This window comes from Lagenorhynchus albirostris, chromosome 8 (genome assembly GCF_949774975.1).
Source record: "Lagenorhynchus albirostris chromosome 8, mLagAlb1.1, whole genome shotgun sequence".
Taxonomy (NCBI): domain Eukaryota; kingdom Metazoa; phylum Chordata; class Mammalia; order Artiodactyla; family Delphinidae; genus Lagenorhynchus; species Lagenorhynchus albirostris.
In genome coordinates this window covers 68,876,442-68,896,919 of record NC_083102.1, presented here as the reverse complement: position 1 = coordinate 68,896,919, position 20,478 = coordinate 68,876,442, and the positions used below count along the sequence as shown (strand labels likewise).

General features: G+C 37.6%; 2 protein-coding genes across 4 annotated transcripts in view; one reads left to right on the top strand and one right to left on the bottom strand.

Annotated features, from left to right (window-relative positions):
* ANKMY2 (ankyrin repeat and MYND domain containing 2) overlaps nucleotides 1-12,813 on the top strand; it is a 35,436-nt gene extending 22,623 nt beyond the window's left edge. For all 3 annotated transcript variants that reach the window (XM_060157111.1, XM_060157112.1, XM_060157113.1), the window contains 5 exons: nucleotides 3,315-3,529; nucleotides 4,323-4,458; nucleotides 8,567-8,695; nucleotides 9,734-9,863; nucleotides 11,588-12,813. In XM_060157111.1, coding sequence (XP_060013094.1) covers nucleotides 3,315-3,529; nucleotides 4,323-4,458; nucleotides 8,567-8,695; nucleotides 9,734-9,863; nucleotides 11,588-11,772 — 795 coding nt within the window. In that variant the 3' untranslated portion in view covers nucleotides 11,773-12,813. The remainder of the gene's footprint in view (nucleotides 1-3,314; nucleotides 3,530-4,322; nucleotides 4,459-8,566; nucleotides 8,696-9,733; nucleotides 9,864-11,587) is intronic.
* Nucleotides 12,814-19,940: 7,127 nt separating this feature from the next.
* LRRC72 (leucine rich repeat containing 72) overlaps nucleotides 19,941-20,478 on the bottom strand; it is a 41,166-nt gene continuing 40,628 nt past the window's right edge. Inside the window, exon 9 of the mRNA XM_060156135.1 lies at nucleotides 19,941-20,106. Coding sequence (XP_060012118.1) covers nucleotides 19,941-20,106 — 166 coding nt within the window. The remainder of the gene's footprint in view (nucleotides 20,107-20,478) is intronic.

Below are 20,478 nucleotides of genomic sequence, written 5' to 3'. Positions count from 1 at the left end.
TAAACTGATGGTTTTTTTTAAATTGATCCAAATTAATATTATTTTTTCAGTGAGTCATCACATAAAACTCCATGTGTGCTACAATGATGCTGTCCTTTTTCAAATTTCAATGTCTACCATATGTCTTCATTCATAATGTATAGATTTGATAGTAATTCAGAGCTGTTTGGTGAGCAAGACAGTATGTTGGGTCAAAAATTGAAGTTTTCCCTTAATACAAAGTGTTAATGTAGTGAAATAGATTTCCTTTGTCTGTTACAGAAGAATCTGGAATATACTTATTGTCATTAAAATAAGTGGACAGCTCTCATAAAGTAACTCTTTTGAAAACTAACACTCAAGTTCCAAATTGTGTATAATCTTATTACTTTACTGCTACATCCCTTTGCATATGGTCTTTGAAGCTCGAGGAACAAACAAATCAAAAAATACCTTTCATGTGGTCCTTCACCCAAATTAATTTTCTGGACCATCTAGAGAGATGACAGACTAGCAGATCCTTTCCCATACAACAGACAAGCGGTATCTATTCTGTTTTTATTTTTCAAAACTCAAATGTTTTACTTAACATTCTGAAAGAACCGCTAGAGGCAACACTTATGACCCTAATCGGGCAAAAAGGAAATTCAGTCATGAATCAGGTGTTTGTGTTTCTAGTGGAGATTTTATAGGACTTAGAATTTAACCTCTAAAAAATATTTAGCCTCTTCTGTTTCAGTCTTTCTTTCCCTCCCAGCACACACAGGAAAGACAGAACTGCTGTAAACAGTGACTCCCTCTCCGTGGCACTTCTATTAGGAGTAGAGCAAGCTGGAGTGGGAAGACAGGATTTTTCCCAGGGATACAGTATTTCTCAATGTAGAGAACGTGTGTGGTTTTACAAGGCCCTTGTCATTCCCCCTCTAGCCTGAGCATTACAGAATATTCTGGGTTTGATTGATTTGAAGAAGTTTCCTGTATGTATCTGATTCACTGTGTCTTATATCTGTGTCCACCCTTTGAGATTGCAGTAATCTCAATTATTGTGATAATTGAGTCTATGGAGTAATTTTTGATGTTTGCACAGAACCTAGTTTCTCAGGGTTAAATATCCTAAGAATTACTGTACCTCCAATTATCTTTAAAGGCACATATTTTGAGTAAATTTGATTAGGGGTATATTTATACAGACAAACTGTAAAGGTATATAAACTAAAATAGCCTACATTATATTTTTTAGAGCACTTGGTCTTATAAGAGAGACTATTCTATGATTATAGTACCTTCCTTCAGACCACACCTTGCTTTTTGTACGTATAAATAGTCGATTCACTTGAAAACCTTTCTTTTATCCATACCTTAGATAAAAGCTGCCCAGTTGCTTTTGTGGTGGCCCATTTTCATTGCTTTACCCCTTTTCAAGCTGGCACAGGTCTTCATAGGGCTTATTATAAAAAAAGTAACTAATAGCCACTCTACCAAATCAAAGACCTTTTAAGATAAGCACAGTACAACACTCGATCCAACAGTGCACCTTTTTGCTGCATTGTACCTAACACAGATACATTTGCACGGAGGTTAAGTGGCTGCTATAGCAATAAGGATGTTTGCTTTCAACAGGGACTTGGGGAATTGTGCTAATGCCCAGAATACAGAGATTATAATGGAGAAAAACAGAGTCACAGGAAAAATGACAATAGAGTTTAGCAGAGTCTCTAAGTGATTAGGAAACAGATGTGTGCAAGTGATCCTATCTTTTGATTATTAACATGATTTTTAAGCCCAGAATTTATTTATTCCTCTTCAGTAATTAATGATTCCCTTTATAATAAATATATTATTTTATAATGCTGCAGAGATTAAAGGAAGGAAACTAATTCAAATATTATTATTTTGTGTGCAGCTATGTACATGATTCAGTGAGCTCACTGTTGAGCTGTGGGTATATATCATTTTTTATTGTGTGTACTGCTGTATATTATAAAATAAAGTCTAATGTCTTAAACAAAAAAAATCAATCATTAATCTGGGTTCTATTTGGGATTTTTTAAAGAATTCTTACATGTAAGTTTAGATCCTATCCTTTGATTACAAATGCTGTATACAAAATATTGAGCATACAGCTTCAATTGATTGCAGTTGACAGCAGAAATATAAACAGGTAATTAATGATATATATTACGGTAGGGAAAGTTTTCAGCAAACTTTTTGTTACCAATAAGGATTCTGATTATACTTATTTCATGAAGTCTAATAATTTGTTATTGAGTGCTATATTTTAAGTAAAATACTAGGTTATATATCAATTTAGTAGTGTCAAAAATAAGTAAAAAACCTTAATTTAACAGGAACATTTAATATATGTTAAATTTTCAAGTAGGAAGCTCAGCATGGGTTTTACTTAAGTTAACAAATTATCTTCATGTCTAAAGAAAAGGATCTAATTCATGAAATCTGCCACCTGTTGTTTCCTAAGATTACCTGGGACAGGTATTTAGCTGTAACACGTAAGTTAACAAATACTGAATGAACTTCTGCTCTGAGAATACAACTGTGCCTATGTTACACACATGTTTGTATTACTGTATCTCACTATGGATTTTTACAGCTGTCCTATGAAAGCCTACCACAACCAATAAAGAAAAAATAAATACTCCTTATTACACTAAATTTGGGCTTAACCTGGGCATATATGGGAAGTGTGGGACTCATAATGCATCAGATTGGGTAACTCTCTTAGAATCCCTTTTTAAAGCTATTTTTGCTTTCCGCTTTGACCTATTCGCATTGGTGATTAGAAGCATATTAGGAAAATTTCCAAAGAGAAATGTAGTCAATCAGTAAGTAATATACCTTTTATTTTTAGACTTCTTGTCAGTAAAAATCTTCATTTCCTTATAATTAACAAGAATGAATGAGAATTGTGGTTTTCCTAGCCATGAAATCCTAACAGTAATGTTAACTAAAAGTAGTGATTGCTCTGTTAGTTGATTCTATATATAAAAGGTGTACAAATATGCCATGCTTATCTTTAGTGAAAGTGCTTTTAACAGAGATAGTGAAACCATGATTCCTACTGGCCAACTAACACCCTAGTTTAGCTGGATGGCAAATCACTCGATAACTGATACACAGAATTCAAGAGATTGCATAATGTCAGGGTCCTTCTGTATTAGTTTTACAGCTTGATCAGTGGCAATTTGCATTCTAATTTAAATTAACACAGTAAATATGTGACCATAAGAAAGACTTTATTTGGTAATCAAAACTGACTACCTAATTTGCACATGGAAAATTTCTCAATGAATTTCTAAGCTCACTGGGCTTTCTTCTAGATTGTGATGCTTATAAACGAGAATCCTCTGCTGGCAGAAGCAGCAGCTCTGAATAAATGCTACAAGGTGATGGATTTGATTTGTGAGAAATGTATGAAGCAAAGAGACATGAATGAAGTACTGGCTATGAAAATGCATTACATCAGCTGTATCTTTCAGAAATGTATTAACTTCTTAAAAGACGGAGAGAATAAATTGGACACTCTGATCAAAAGGTACTGTTTTTTCCCATGTCATGTATAAAGTACACTCAAATGGATAATGTTCCATTATATGAGATCTCATTATGGATTTAAAAATTAAACATTTTAGCAGCAGATGTTAATGTTGAGATCACATTTCATCTGTAAGAAACAAGGGGCACTCATAACTAAATTGATTATTCCATTCTATACTCTTTACAACAGTGCTTTTGTTATCACCAGTTATAGGTGAGAAATCTGAAGTTTGGAGATGTTAAATGTCATGTGTAAAATCATACAGCTAGAAAGCAGCCCAAGTCCAAATTTGAGGATAGGAGTGCTTATGCCATAATTGCTGCTCTGGATTCACAGTGGCGCTCAATGTATCTCTGTTTCTGTACCCAGGAGAGCTGTGTGTTACCCTTGTTCTCTGACCCCTGGGGGTCAAATTCTCCGATAGTTTTACTAAGAAAAGAGAACTAAGTCAGAAGGGTGTGACTCAATGAGAGTTTTCATTCTTTGTACAAATAACTGACATGGTAATAAGTAACTAGCTAATCTGATAACAGTGTTTAGTATGTTTTATGTCAGGGGTTACTTTTATAAATATATCTCTAAGCCCCTAAGCCTGATAAGGCCTAGCCTAATGTGCAGGTAGAGCAGCAATCTGAATTGAGTCTATCCTCATGATGTGAAGACCCAACGAAAATCTTATGCAGCAAAGAAGAAACTACTCAAAGTTCATGGGTTCAGCTGGGAGGAAATGCTTAGTAACTCAACTCCTTTAAAAAGTAACTCTAGTTACTTTTTAAAAAATATCTTTCAGCTTGTTAAAAGGCCGACCTTCTGATGGCTTTCCAATATATCAAGAAAAGATCATTAGAGAAAGTATCAGAAAATTTCCTTACTGTGAAGCTACACTCCTCCAGCAGCTGGTGCGAAGCATTGCTCCTGTTGAAATTGTAAGGCTCTTCGCAACTAAGTTAACTCTATCAGTAAGACCTAATCACCATATTTTGTACAATTAAAGTCATGTTCTCTTCAGCATTATTTATTTATTTAATAAAGACTTAATTCTTTATTATTTTAGAAAAACCTCAGAAGCAAACATGGAGATAGGTTTGCCTGTTAACACTGTTTCTGTTTATCCATTTCCCCTCTCTCAACCCTCTTCTTCCATTTATATGGTTCATGGTTTAATAAACAGTATATCCTTATGTCAGAATATAGATTGTTACAGTGGATACTTACATTTTTAATGCCTCTGTGGAACCTTAACAGTGGGTACACAGCCACTATGTAATACAGATCCACACTTGTTCAGGTGTAGCGTGTGAAAAACCAGTACAAAATCCCATACTAGATGAAAGTAGGAATTGAATGTCTGCGTTGATGGTTTCCTGTCAGGGGATGTGAGAGGATAAGTCATGAGAAGGCTCATTGTGTGTCCTGCTAAACAATCTCAAAGGATGTCCCAGCTTCTTATGTTCTACTTTAATGCCTCTGATTTTATAAATTTTCCATACGTTAAAAAAAATCCATTTATACTTGCTAGTTATGGGAAGTAAATTTTAACTTTATTATCTATTCTTTAAATTATTTACTGCCCTTTTGTCATATATTTATTTAAGTAGTATGAAAGACACTCCCTGCCTTCCCTATTTTGAATAGGTTTCAGTTTACCTTATCTACACCAGTTATGCTTTTACGCATTTCAATCAAATCCTTTATCAGCCTTTGTCTATTAGGCAAGAAACTGATCCTGACGCTCTTCCCATCCCTGGTTTCCTCCCTCCATCTGGCAATGTTGGTTCTTCTCTGCCTTCTCTAGGCTGTTATATCATTCTCAGTCTGAAAAATCAGGACTAAAAATGGGTTCCAGGTGTTCCTTTATACATTGACTTAACCGACTCAGAACCATGGAAGAAGAAAGACCTAAGCAGACAAGATGATCTCATGAAGTTCATGCACTGATTTATTCCTGAGAGCTCTCCATGATTTCACATAGAGATTCTTTCCCCTTGCTCTTTAATATGCTTGGCTATTTGGTGTTTAAGCTTTTGGAAGATTAAAGTTAGCAAATTATGAGGGTGGTGTATCAATTATGAATGTGTTTTGGCTGTGCGTATCGAACTCCAGCCAACTGTGAATTAAATAGATAAGGGTTTATTTATTCTTATATACTCAGAAGCCCAGAGGTAGCAGACCAGACCTGGCACAGTAGCGCAGAAATGGACTGAGGACCCAAATACTTTCCTGTTTTTCCACCCGATATTCTTTAGCCATACAGATTATCATACACATGCTTATGACCTCAGAGTTGCAAGGCTTCTCATGCTCTTCCTCCAAGCTCACATTCCTATCCTAGGCAGACAAGCAAAGGAAATCGGTCTGTAGCTGGAAAACATAAGCTCTCCCTGAAACGCATGCTGACCTGTGCTCTTAGTGGCACAGGTGGAAGTGAGTATTTTTGAGAAATGGGTATTCTGGGGAAATGCTTTTGGCTGGTCTAAACACTGCTGCTCTGACTAAGTTATGTTTCTGTTAGTAAGGAGTTGGGGGAATGGCTATCAGAGAAGCAATTAATAGTGGCTGCTGTGGGATATTTCCAGCACTAACAAGTGTAGCTGACATTGTACCTTCAAGGGAGAAAACAGAAAAACTAAAAATAGCAGCCTGGAGTATTTTTTAAAAAGTCAAAGCAGGTTAGTGTAAGGCTCAACAATCCATTTTAACCCTGTATCATAAAATAATGTAGTTAGAGTGTATGGTGTGTGATTGATATTTATCCTAGTGATCTGAGCCATCAGTAAAAAGATAGTATTTATTTAATGCAATTTAGAAAAATTTCTCGCTTTAAACATTTTTGTTCTTTAAGAGTTACATATTCTGCTCTCCGGAGAACTTTATTTATCTGCAATGCTTGTGGTTGTGAGTGTCCCAGATAGCCACTGTTTACTGCCTAATGGCTTCTGGTATCCTGCAAGTTCAAAAGCCTCTGAAGCAGTGTTAAGCTTGTCCCGTGCCATGGTGGTTCTCATGGCTGGCTGCCACGAGGGTCCCCTATGGTCCTTTCTGACAGTGCTGATGCCTGGGCCCTCATGGAGGGGTTTTGATTCCTTCTGCCTACTGTGGAACTCTGGCTTCCACCTGTGACAGAATTCAGCAGGAAGTGTGAGGCATGGCTACACTTAAGAAATGCTGCTCCAGCATTGTAACAGATGATAACTGTTAAAGATATTTTGCTTTCTTAATTGACAGTGTGTATTTTAACATCTGGAAGGCTAGCTAATGTCTCTGATTTTATAGGATACATTGAATAAAGCATCCTGTTCGTTTTTAGGCTGCATATCTTCTATAGGCGGAGACCTCTGGTACCTAAACAGATTCTTATTTAACAAAGTAGATGACAAGATTTTGCACAGCAAGAAAGAATTCTTGTCATTCAACTGTGACAAGAAAGATTTCATGTGGTTACTCTACTGTACCGTCAATTTTTTTCTGAAGCAATAGTTCACATTAACAGCCATACTTCTAGCAAAAAATCCTTTAGTTTTACCTCCGGTTACATCTGTGAGAATGTCATTGCTTTCTGACTCCCACAAAAGTCCTATTGTGGGGGAGATTTTGAACATGTCTCAGTCACTTTTACAAAAAAAAAAAAAAATGTAATTGTTGTAAAATCTGTTGAATATATCATACTCTGTGGGCCAGACTGTTGTCTGATCAAATACTCTACTTTTAAGGCAGAATAATTTTATAGATTAATAAGTGTTCATTGTAACATTTAAGTACCAGTAATTCTCAAACTTTTAGTATGTTTCAGAATTACCTGTAATAATGCAGGTACATGGACCACATCCTTAGAGATTCTAATTTAGAAAGTATAGATCAATCTGAATTTTTAACAAGTTCTCTTCTGAGCACAACTGCCATAGACATTCATTCCTTATGAAATTATTAACTTATATCTAGTATCTGAGGTTTTATTTCACTATTTTTTCCCTCACTGTTATACTATCTTCATTCCAAAAGAGAATTCTCAGCCCTTGAATGTGAAAGGAAACTCAGTCATCATTTGCTTTCAGGAGGAGTAAGGCAGTTTTCAAAATGAGTACAGTGTAAAACAATGTTCCAAGGTGGTATTTGTAAAGCTCTGTTGTGTACAATTGATAAGATAATATTAAAACAAATAAACTTAGGAAGAAAAGGCAAATGAAAATGAAAATTTAAATTATGAAAATTGGCAAAAATTTAGTTGGGAATAAAGAAGCAAATTGGAAAAACTCAGAAACAAGAACTGTTTTGAGTAGGTAAGACAGCTCGATACCCTGTAATTGCTCTAAATAGGTCTTAATAGTATAATGCTAGGCTGATGAACATTCAAATAGATCTTAATAGCATTATCCCAGGCAGATAAATATTTGCCCTTATAATTTCCCATGTAAAAAAATTTCATAAATCCTCTTTAGCAAGCCATTCTGATTTTCAGTAGCCATATGATAATTTTCATATTTTTTGGTTTTTCTTAATACCCTAATGCAATCACATCTATGTCTTTTTAATTTTAAGAGTTTGGAACATTTCAGTAATAAAGGTGATAATTTTTAACTATTAGAATTGCAGACCAGCATCAAGTAAATAGTTTAAAGTCTTTAAAACACTTAAATTGCACTAAACTTTTAAGAATTAAGATAAACATTTGTGATGTGCCCTATAAATTGTCCCTCAAAATATGTATATTGTCTTAATTCTCAGAAGGAAATTCCACTCTGAGCTCATTGTCATATATCTGACATCTTTGTGTGCTTACTGAATAATCCTAATTGAAAAAATACTTTTATTCTAGAATAAGGCCAGTTTTTTTCTCTCTGAATATTTGGATCCATGACTTACCTGCCATGTACTTTGTATAGAAAAAGGTGTACTCAGAAAGGCATCTATCATTTTGTCATAGTCTGTGCAGTCTCTCACCTTAATAATTTTGTCTCTTGTTCTTGACATGTCTTCTCTGTAGTCTTTCAATGGTGATTTCAGAGGTTTTTTTCCTCCTCTTCTAACCCACTGTAGGGTTCTGATCCCACTGCATTTTCTGTACTTACCCAAGCCATCACTGGTCAGGTGGGGTTCGTGGATGTTGAATTTTGCACCACCTGTGGAGAAAAAGGAGCAAGTAAAAGATGCTCAGTGTGCAAAATGGTAAGAATGAAGTTCTTTTCAGTTCATTGACATCTGGTTTAGATTTCATCCAAATTGATAATTGAGTTTTAATATTCTGTAAATATAATAGTTGATGTCTGTTTTCTAATAAATTCTAATCCATTAGATATAAAGTATTGCATCTAATATTTTTAAATAATTTTGGAAGAGAACTACAGGATAAATGTAGTTCTGTGCCCTCTCTACGTTCTGTCAAACTCCCAGGCTGCCCAACTTCTATGCTGACTACCCCCAAAAAGGAAAGAATATGAATGAATGAATCAATATGAGAAAACAAGAGAAAAATTATCCATAGGGGACTGAGACTGGTGCAGATATGAGAACCTACAATGGAACAGTTCTAAATATGCAGTCTTAAATCTTCTGATGTTGACTTTAACTACAATCTCTTCATCAGCTCTTCCTTGTAAAACTACAACTCCCTTCTGACTGTCACGAATCTTTAAGCTTTCTGGATTACTACCCACTTCTGTCAGAATTATCTTTATAAAGGGCATATCTGAATGGGTTCTTCTTCTCACATACAAATGTCGCCCACATGCATGCGTCTATACATTCACTTTACCCTATAGATTATGTTAATTTCCTCTTGTTTTTTAAGGTTGAAATTCTTCAGCATATTCTTCTGTAACCTATCATATTCTGCTATAACCTACTTCTCCAGTTTCATTTCCTTTAATTACTTACTTCTCTGAGCCTCAGTTTCCTTATGTGTGAAATCGGGCTAGAGTTGTGAGAATTAAATGTGACCATCTATATTGATTAACTACTGCCACATGTAAAAACACTCTAAAATATTTTACTTAAAACAACAATCATTTATTTTTTCTCTCATGTCTGGGGTTGGCTGGGGCACTTGTGTTCCATGTGTTTCTCATCCTCCTTGGACCAGCAGGAGGTCATTTAAAATAAAGCATAGAAAAGTTAACGTTTTTACAGCACAGTACTTGGTTGAATGTCATAATTGAAAAATTATGCGATTACACCTCTTGAAAATAAACGTACAATTGCCTTCAGGTAATATATTGCGATCAAACCTGCCAGAAAACACATTGGTTTGCACACAAGAAAATCTGTAAGAGTCTCAAGGACATTTATGAGAAGCAACAGTTGGAGGCTGCCAAAGAAAAGAGTGAAGAGGACAACAGTAAGTGTATAAAAACCAAGATCATACTGTTGGTCAGTGGGGAAAGGAAGAATCAATGATACTAACACAGGACACACAGGAACTGAGTCTTCTCAGGGGACCAAGGAAGCTTGGGGTTAACCAACATAAGGATCACGCTTAAATGCATCCCTGTTTTGCGTCCCTGGGATAATGTACAAGACTGTAGTCAGCCTAGCTATCACTAGAAAATGAAAGACATAAAATTCTGAGGATGGGACTTCCCTGGTGGCGCAGTGGTTAGGAATCTGCCTGCCAGTGCAGGGGACACAGGTTCGTACCCTGGTCCGGGAAGATCCCACACGCCGCGGAGCAACTAAGCCCGTGGGCCACAACTACTGAGCCTGTGCTCTAGAGCCCACGAGCCACTACTACTGAGCCCATGTGCCACAACTACTGAGCCCACGCGCCTAGAGCCTGTGCTCCACAACAAGAGAAGCCACTGCAATGAGAAGCCCGCACACTGCAACGAAGAGTAGCCCCCACTCACCACAACTAGAGAAAGCCCGCACACAGCAACAACGACCCAATGCAGCCAAAAATAAATAAATTAAATTAAAAAAAAAGATTCTGAGGAATATCGTTTATTCCACATTCTACGTTATGACTCATGAGACTGCCCTGGAACCATGCACTCTTAACGAGTTGTTACTTATATTTTGCTCACAAAGGATTTTAAGGTCTTTGAATACGAAAATAATTAAATTTCCCCTAATGGCTACCCAAAAATTTTAAGGTCGGAAGCCTTTAAATTTCTTAACTATGAAACTTCAGGTGAAATTACAGAGTAAATCTATAAATTACAAATTAACTTGAACAAATTAAATTTCTACAAGTGTGAGGGCAGTGAGTTCCATATTATTTTTCCTCTCCCTCCCTCCTGAAGTATATGACTCATTTTCATCAGGAACAGTGAGTTGTTTGAGCAATGATTCATATATTGGAGAAGAGAACCGCCCACACTACCCAGAGGATATATAGCACATTCTGGGGAGTGATAGTTTGAAAACACTGCCCAGGTGATTCTAACACTAAGCACGTCCATCTCCACCCCTCGAGGGACTGTGTCCACTTTACCACCTGGTGGAGAAACACTACTAGTGGGAACGGATGATTGGTACCAAGCTGAATTCATACAAAATTAAATTTTTAGAAATAAATTGTTAAGAGAATAGTCAGGCTTTCTGACTGCCGTGCGTTCTCCCGTTTTCTGAACCAAACTTGTATATCCTTTATGTTGACAGGTACTAGAGAAGCCATACGGGAGGACAGTCAGTAGAATGGGAACTCCTGGTTGTTAGACATCAGCCCGTATCACACACCATTCTACACCTTTATTCTCCACAGATGTAGGATAGGCTTTATTATGCACCACTTTATGGATAAGGAAACAGCCTTGTACAGGCAGTTACCTAACCAAGCACGTCAAGCTAACTCATGGCAGAACTGTATTCGAATGTGGATTTTGCCAGTCAGCAATCCTGATTTCAAGGCCTGAGTTCAAATGCCAGTTCTGTTCTTCTCCTAGCGGTGCAACTATGAGCAAGTTAACAAACCCCTCTCTTCTCAGTTTCTCCATTTGTAAAAAATGATAATAGAGATAATACTTGGCCTCATGGTTGTTATGAGGATTAAATGATTGAATACACGTAAAGTACTTAGAAGAGTGTAGGAACAAAATGACTCACTTTTTTTCTTTTTGTCAGATGGCAAACTTAATGTCAATTCTAACTGTGTTAATGAAGAGCAGCCGGAGGCTGAAACAGGAATCTCCCAGGAGGACTGCAATCCTAAGGATTCTGTGGAAGGGGAGAGAGAATCTCTTCAGCGTGATGCTGGGCTGGAATGCTTACAGGATGCTCCTGCAGGTCCACAGCAGTCCGAGGAGTAAGAGCCGGAGCAGGTGCCAGCATGGACAGTCCTCACCCTGGCGGGCAGCTGGAAAACTCACGAGACTGTGTCCTCCTTGCCTCCACACCTGCATGGCACTGTGGCAGGATTCCACGTTTCACAGAATACGTGCTCTCCAGCAAAGCTCTGTCTACCAAGCCCTAATTTCCTACTGATTCTGTTCAATAATTGGTCACATATTCCTAGGGAGAAAAATTTTTTTTCAAAATGTAGGAGAAACATTTCTATTCCCTTTCTGAGGCAGGCTTCCCAGAAGTTGTTCTCAAAGGAAAATAAATCACCCTTTAAAGAAGAAATATAGGTTTTAGGGAACACAGAGGCAAGCAGAACAGTTGTAGGAGAGAGGAGATTTTCAGGAAAGAAAAATTTTATAGCCGTAGAGATGGGTAGTTAAAAGAATCATAACTTATATGTAAATAAAATGCATATAAATAGCATTTACAATAGTGAAGTTCTACTTACTAAGGTGCAATGAAGATATAGGGATATATGTGTATGTAGAGCTGATTCACTTTGTTATAAAGCAGAAACTAACACATCATTGTAAAGCAATTATACTCCAATAAAGATGTTAAAAAAAAAAGATGCAATGAAATGAAGAAAAGCTACATGTTAAAGGATCTTTGCCATAGTTCAGCTAATTGTAGTTTTTCTATAGAATTTATCCTGAGCAGCCTGAACTTTATATAGTTCCTGCAGTGGTGTTTTATCTACAGTCTTTGTACCTTCAGAAATGTCAAATCCCCCAGGAGGAACTAAGGCATAGCCACAGTTATCTCAGCATGTGCATTTAAAAAGATATCTGACAAAACTGTCAATTAAACAAAGGCTAAACGTACTGTGTCCACAATTATAAAACTAACTCGTGCCATTTTCCACTTGAAAGGCTTTTACCTTCCTGTAAGCTTTTCATATGGCTCTTCCTGTCCACAAACTGATTTGTAACTGTCACTTATAGACTGTCCTGGCATCAGTTTTTAGTGTCTGAGTATTTAAATAAAGCTAGAGTATGAGATCTGAAGATAGTGCTGTGTTTCAAAGTTTCTTGTGTTGATTTGTAAAATAAATTGTGCCTACTGATATAGCCACCTCACATCTTGTTTCATAGTGTTTTGCTGTCGAGGGTGGCAAATATTAAAGAAATACTAGAGAACTTAAAACATTTTAGGAAACTTAGCAAATACTGGAGAACACAGTATAATTATTTTAATATTCACAATTGCAAATCAAAATGACTAGAATTCTCGCCTCACTTCACTGATTAGATTTTTCTGTCTTGCTGCTTTTCCTCTTCCTTACACTCAGTACTTTTCTCCCGGTGCCAACACATACATCTTCTGCACACCCTGTACCATGCTGCTCTAGGAAGACTTCATGTGAGTAAATCACAGTTAAGTGTTAAGTGGGTAGGAATTCTACAGGCAGATTTTACCTGAACCTGTCAATCATGACGAGCCTCCCTTCACTCATCAAAGTACCTCAGTCTACACACTGATAAATATTTATCTTTGACCAGAAAAGTAGTCCTCCCAGGCCTTCCTCTTCCACAAGTATGTTTTCTAACCTGAGTTCCCTGATTCTAATTATTTTCTGGGTGTGTGGTATCATCATGGTCCCTGTCTTTGGATAGCATGGAAGGTTATGAAACAGCAGAAGGGAATAGGAAAGTCAAGAGATGAGGCAATGTAGAAGTAACTTTTCCTTCATTGAAATGAATGCTAATATGAATCAGAACTCTAACAAAGCTACAACTGGCATTAATAGTAACTTTCCAATTGGACAAAGGGAACTTTAGATATAAGCCATGTCAATATCAAAATTTCCATGGATGTATTTCAAGAAAGGGGTGGTTGGGCTTCCCTGGTGGCGCAGTGGTTGAGAGTCCACCTGCTGATGCAGGGGACACGGGTTCGTGCCCAAGTCCGGGAGGATCCCACATGCTGTGAAGCGGCTGGGCCCGTGAGCCATGGCCACTGAGCCTGCGCGTCCGGAGCCTGTGCTCCGCAACGGGAGAGGCCACAACAGTGAGAGGCCCGTGTACCATTAAAAAAAAAGAAAGGGGTGGTCAGAAGATGGGGTTTAAGAGAAATGAGGTTGGTTCTCATTATACTCCCTTCCTTTGTCATAAATAACCAAAAATAGATGTTTCCATCATAACACCATCAAAACAGGTGTTACCCGTTTTTTTGTTTTGTTTTTCAATATGCCATCAAGAAACTTTGCTCAAACAAAAATAGACCTAAAGGATAAGAATAGCCTTACTATTCCAATATGTCTTATACTTAGAGCAGATGTAATAGAATATTAAATTAGCCAGTGGGTTTATTAGGAAATTGGATTCTGCTTTTTGATCCAATAGGTGGTAATAATAGCTACCACTGAAAGTTACTGTATCCCTGAAGTTATCTTGTTTAATATTCACAACAACCCCATGAAGTAGACTTTAGTTTTATCCCCATAACACAGATAAGGAGGCTAAAGTCTAAAGAGGTCTACTAATGTATCCAAAAATACAGAACTGGAACTCAACAAGGTCTGCAGTTTTGACTACAACATTGTACACTCTTAATATGTTACCATCACTGTAGTTTCTCTGCAGATGTAAGATAATAATAGAGCTCTGAAGACAAGCCATTATTTTACAGGATGTGGTAGATAATCCCTAGGCTCTTAAAAAGATGAGTGATTTTAGTCATCATGATGTAGATGAGTTTACTTGAGTTTTAATATTATTGGATATTAAACTTAATAGAAATTCTTAAAGTAGATATTCTTGCAGTGTTTTTATCTTCTCAGGATCATCTCCCCTGCTTCTGAAGCAAATCAGTCCCCTTCTTGAGCGGGAGGTAGATGTCTTCCAGTTCTCATGGTTTACAACTAGGCCAATAAGGATACTTTTCAGAAATTTTACATTCCTGAAGCCAAAGAGGGAGGATGTTTGTTTGTTTGTTTCTCCCTTGGGACAATTATAAATTACAGGGATTCAGTTCCAGAGCTGCTAGAGCTGACATGTAGAGGTACCTGAGAGAATGTAGCCACTGAGCAGACACAGACAAGAGAGGGATAAAAGGAGGGGAAAATGTTGAATCCCCTGGGCTCTGCACTGGGTTTATGGGGTTTGGTTACATGAGCAAATTTCTCATCTGGCTTTCTATAAATCAGAAACAAAGAATCAGTAATACATCTTGTGACAACTAGAAAACAAATGGGATCAAATTTCAAAAGTTAAATATACGTAAATATAACAAAGGAAAATGAAGGCACATAAATTAATATTTTTGAGATTTATATGCTCTTAGAAAAAGTACAAAGGCACATCAAGTTTTGGATTAGATTATAGTTATTTTGGTTGGAAAAGAAGCTCAGTACAAGGTGTTTTTGCACCTCTTTACTGATGTTTATTTTGGAAAACCTCGTATTTGCTTGAAATTGTATAGAGATTAATGCATGCTTATGTAAATTAAGACGATATTAAAGCATTATTTGCATAGATGAAAAGCAAGATCTTAATTTCAGAAAAAGAAAATTTCTTCTCATAATAATTACTTTAGCAGATAAACAGGAGATTCTGCCCCCACCCCCGCCTAAAGGTGGCTCTTGGCCTAGTTTCTATGGCCTTTAAGGACTAAGTTCTAGTTTTATAAATCAATAAAGGCATCTTTTTAAATGGTGATCTTAATTTGTCTAGAATAAATCAGGTCGCTATGTCATTGATCAGTTCAGGGCAATGTAGCTCGATAGTTCATAAACTCACATAAAACTACTTAATCGCAAGATGATTCCAAATGGATAAGATTTAAATGTGAAAAAAATTATCAATTCCAGAAGAAACCATGAAAAAATTCTTAATGACTTTGGCATGAAGAAGGTCTTCCTAAATGTGACACTAAACTCAGAAGCCACAAAAGGAAACAAATTCAACTACATTTAAAAAAAAAAATCTGAACACTTCTGCTTCTGGGAAGATGGAGTAGACATACTTTTCCTTATTCCTTGTACTAAGTAAAACTAAAAACCCTAAACATTATATATAAAACAATCAGAAGAAGGCAGATTGGCTAGGCCCTGCAGGATCCAGGCAATGACCCTTTGTTTTTTTCTCTGGGCTTTTTCTTTGCCTCATATATAGCAGATTTGAGGCGGAAGAAGCCAGCAACATGGAAACACCAACAACTACAGACAAAAATAAGCTCCAGCAGACAAATGCCTGCTCTGTGGATTTGGGACTCAAAACTGAAACATCATATCATACCTAAATTTCAAGTCTACACCAGCCTGCCCTACAAATTTTGGACTTGCCAGCCTCCACGATGCCATGAGGCAATTCCTTAAAATAACTTGCTCTCTCTATATATGCATGCACCCAATTGATTCTGTTCCTCTGAAGAACCCTAACAGACCAGGTGCCCTAGTTTGAGCTGCTAAAACAAATTACCATAGATTAGGGTGGTTGAAACAGGAAACATTTATTTCTCACAGTTCTGGAGGCTGGAAGTTCAAGATCTGGGTACCAGCATGGTCAAGTTCTTGGTGAGTGTCCTGTTCCTGGTTTACAGAGGGCCACCTTGCTGCGTCCTCATGTCAGAAAAGGCAGGCTAGCTCTCTGGCCTCTTAGAAGCATGCTAATCCCATTCATGAGACTCCGCCCTTATGACCTGATTACCTCCCCAAGACCTTACCTCCAAGTACTATTACATTGGGAATTAGATTTCAATGTAAAAATTTTGAGGGGACACAAACATTCAGTCTATGATGGTAGGTATAGTTCCTAAGGGGCACAACTGCTCTTTAACAACGCAGAGGTTAGGGGTGCCCACTCTCCTCGATATCCAAGTATAACTTCCCAATCAGTCCTCCATATTGTCAGTTTCACATCTGTGGATTCAACCAGCTGTGGAGCGTGTAGTACTGTGCTACATATTTATTTTTAAAAATCTGCATATGAGTGGACCCGAGTAGTTCAAACCCAAGTTGTTCAAGGGTCAACTCTAACAGCCAACATGTATTGAGCACTTTCTTTGAGAAGGCCACTCTACCTGTTACATACATGATCTAACTTAATCCTTGAGACTCTATGAAGTAACTGTTATTATTATTTTAAATAAGAGGAAATCAAAGCCTAGAGATTAACTAACTTGTCCAAGTAACATAACTGGTAAGTGGAAGAGCTAAGCTAGATGTGTCTGATTCCAGAGCCTCAGCTTGAAACCACAACCCTCCACAAATCTATGTATCAGTGTTTTCTATTTCTTAGCTATAAGATCATCTGATGGATCCTGAAATAAATGTGCTTTCTCTTGAGCCCATTTGAGTGGGTCTTTGTTGTTTAAAACTAAGAACTTAATTAAAACCACCCTCTCAATTGTGTGTTCAATTTTGGTAGAGTTTTAGATTACTTAAGTAAGGATCATGTCTTCTGTTTTGTGCTCTTCTGCAAATGGTATTTAATATAATGTTTTCCAGTCATGACCACTAGTAGCCCTTCTTTCTTGAACAAAAAGTGCCTAGTATTGAGGAGCGCATTTTAAAGCAAATCTTTTTCTTTGTACAAATGAGATATATTTCCATTAGTTCTCTAAAAAGGAGATTAAGTAAAATTTGTTAGCCATATTTTTGTAATTGGAATAAATTGTTCATCCTTTTCAGTAATTGTGGGATTAAAAATAAAATATCAGGGCTTCCCTGGTGGCACAGTGGTTGAGAATCCGCCTGCCAATGCAGGGGACACGGTTTTGATCCTCGTTCAGGAAGATCCCACATGCCGCGGAGCAACCAAGCCCGTGAGCCACAACTACTGAGCCTGCGCACCACAACTACTGAAGCCTGTGTGCCACAACTACTGAAGCCCGCACGCCTAGAGCTCATCCTCCGCAACAAGAGAAGCCACTGCAATGAGAAGCCCGTGCACCGCAACAAAGAGTAGCCCCTGCTCACCACAACTAGAGGAAGCCCACACGCAGCAACGAAGACCCAACTCAGCCAAAAATAAATAAATAAAATAAATAAATTTATAAAATAAAATATAAGACTACACATTCATTTTCTACTCTTTTAGTGGTTAACCTGGAGATTACAATATCACATCCTCAATTTACTGCAATCTAATTAAAAATTAATACTGCTTATGCAGTTTATGAGCCACCTTAAATCTGAGCCAACATATACCATTTCCATCATGAAATGGATTGTTGCTTTACCTGCCCAACATTATTGCTTGGTGGGTCTAATGGTACTCAGTTCATGATGAGTTCAATTCAGGCTCCCAGTTCTAGAATGCAGTAGCATGCCTAGAAACTACTATTTGACCAGTAACTAGCTCTCTGCTTCCGTAGGACCCTTGAAGACTTCACTGTGATACCTCTCAGCTTGACAGGGGCTTCACAAGGCATCCTTGCTTACAACAAACACTTCTAGCACCATGGATTAGGCTGGGTTATTGTATTACTAATCTATTACTACGTAGTAAATTACCCCAAAATTTATCAGCTTGAAGCATCAATAAGCATTATCTCATACAGCTTCTGCAGCCAGAAATAGAAGCAGCTTAATGGGGTGGTTCTGGCTTGGGGTTTCTCAGGAGGGTGCTGTGAAGCTTGCAGCCAGGGCTGCAGTCATCTGTGGCTTAAACTGGATCTAGAAGATCTGCTTGAAAGGTAGTTAACTGGGTCTGGAGGATGGCTTGCAACTCACTTGGTTGTTGGCAGAAGACTTAGTTCCTTATTTGCTTCTGGAAGTAGGCCTCAGTTCCTCACCACATGGGTCTCTCCAGAGGACTGTGTAAGTGTCCTCATGACGTGGCAGCTGGCTTCCTGCAGAGTAAGTGATAAGGAGAGAGAGGAAGAGAAGACTTTGATTCTTTCTATGACCTAATCTTGGAAGCAACACACCATCATTTTTCCTTAATATCAGCCACTCACCTACATCAATACCTAACTTTTTCTTCTCCTCAGCTGCAACCTTCTGCCAGGGACCATACCGGACTTTGCAGATTCTGGCTGTGCACAGAATCACAAGTGCCCACAGGGGGAAGGAGATCACTGATTCTCAGTGACCGTTCACTACTCCCTCCAGGGTTTTCATCTCTTCTTTTGATTTCAGCCCCACTTCTCCAGTGTGTCTGTGGTACAGTGTGATAGTGTCTAGGCACCAACAGATAAGGGGAAATGTCCCTCTGTTTTTTTTTTTTTTTTTTGAGGTACACGGGCCTCTCACTGTTGTGGCCTCTCCCGTTGCGGAGCACAGGCTCTGGACGCACAGGCTCAGCAGCCATGGCTCACGGGCCCAGCCGCTCCACGGCATGTGGGATCTTCCCGGACTGGGGCACGAGCCCGCGTCCCCTGCATCGGCAGGCGGACTCTCAACCACTGCGCCACCAGGGAAGCCCCCTTCTGCTTTTTATAAGCTTTAGATCTAGCGCTTTAGCTTAGCTGGTGAAGATCAGCAATGCGTTTTGGGTTACCTTACATGTCCGGTTTTGTGTCTCAGCACAAGGCAACTGCTGAAAGCTTTTCTGTTTTCCCTTCCCTCTAGCAGAGTGCTTTGGTGTAGGCCAACCACAGATCATAAACCCACACCCAGAACTGGCATGTGCCTCCAAAGGTGAGAGTGAAAGTCATACAATATGGTGTAGTCATACAATGGAATACTATATAGCAATGAGAACAACAGAATTATTGCTGTTGGCAACAACATGGTCAATTTTACAATTTTATAATGTTGAGTACAAGAAGCCAGAAAAAAATAATTCAACTTCTATGATTCCATTTATATGCCTTTCAAAAACAGACACAATAAATATATGGTTTAGAAATCAGGAGGATGGGTGGATAGTAATAGGTCATTGGACTGGTAACAGGAATGAGGAGGTTTTTAGAGTGCTGGTAAGGTTCCATTTCTTGATCTAGGATGCCTGTTACATGAACATGTTCATTTTTGGAAATTTTTTTGAGCAAAACACTTATGACTTGTATACATTTCTATATACATGTTTTACTTCAAAAGAAACAAAATGTAGGAATTATTTTTCCTTGGTGTTTCTGTTTACATTCAAATGTTTCAAATAATACCACAATAAATATATAATATGCTAATCACAGAAAAGTTTAATGTATAACTGAAAACTACTAGGATTTCTAGAAACCCCAAGGATTATCTCAGTGTAACTGTGAGCATTTGGACAGGTTCTGTGTCTTTCTCTTCAAGGTATTTTTCCTCTCGTGTTGGAACTGTGTCCCAGTTCAGAGAGGTAATAGCCATTGCCGATCGCTTCAAGGACCTTACAAAAACAGCATCTTCTGGGTCATCAAACATAGTTCTGAAAAAATGGCAATTATGTCAGAAAAAAAATCAGTTAGACCAATGTTTAATTTAAGTGAATCAGTGCCATATTTTTCGTTTATCTGTAGTGTAGTACCACTGACAAATAACTTTTGGGCCCTACTGACAAATGACTTTCAGGACAAGTAACACCATATTATATTGTATATATTGTTTATTTTAAAAATAGAGTGAATATATTTGGGATCAGCTATAATAGGTCTCACATATTCAAGCATTCATATTTCAAATCAGTGGTTAAATGAAATGATTAAAAAATATATATAGATATCATATGCATATTAGTATCTTATGTACATTTTATTGAAAAGTTATTATAACTTTTAATTATAATTATTATTAATAATAG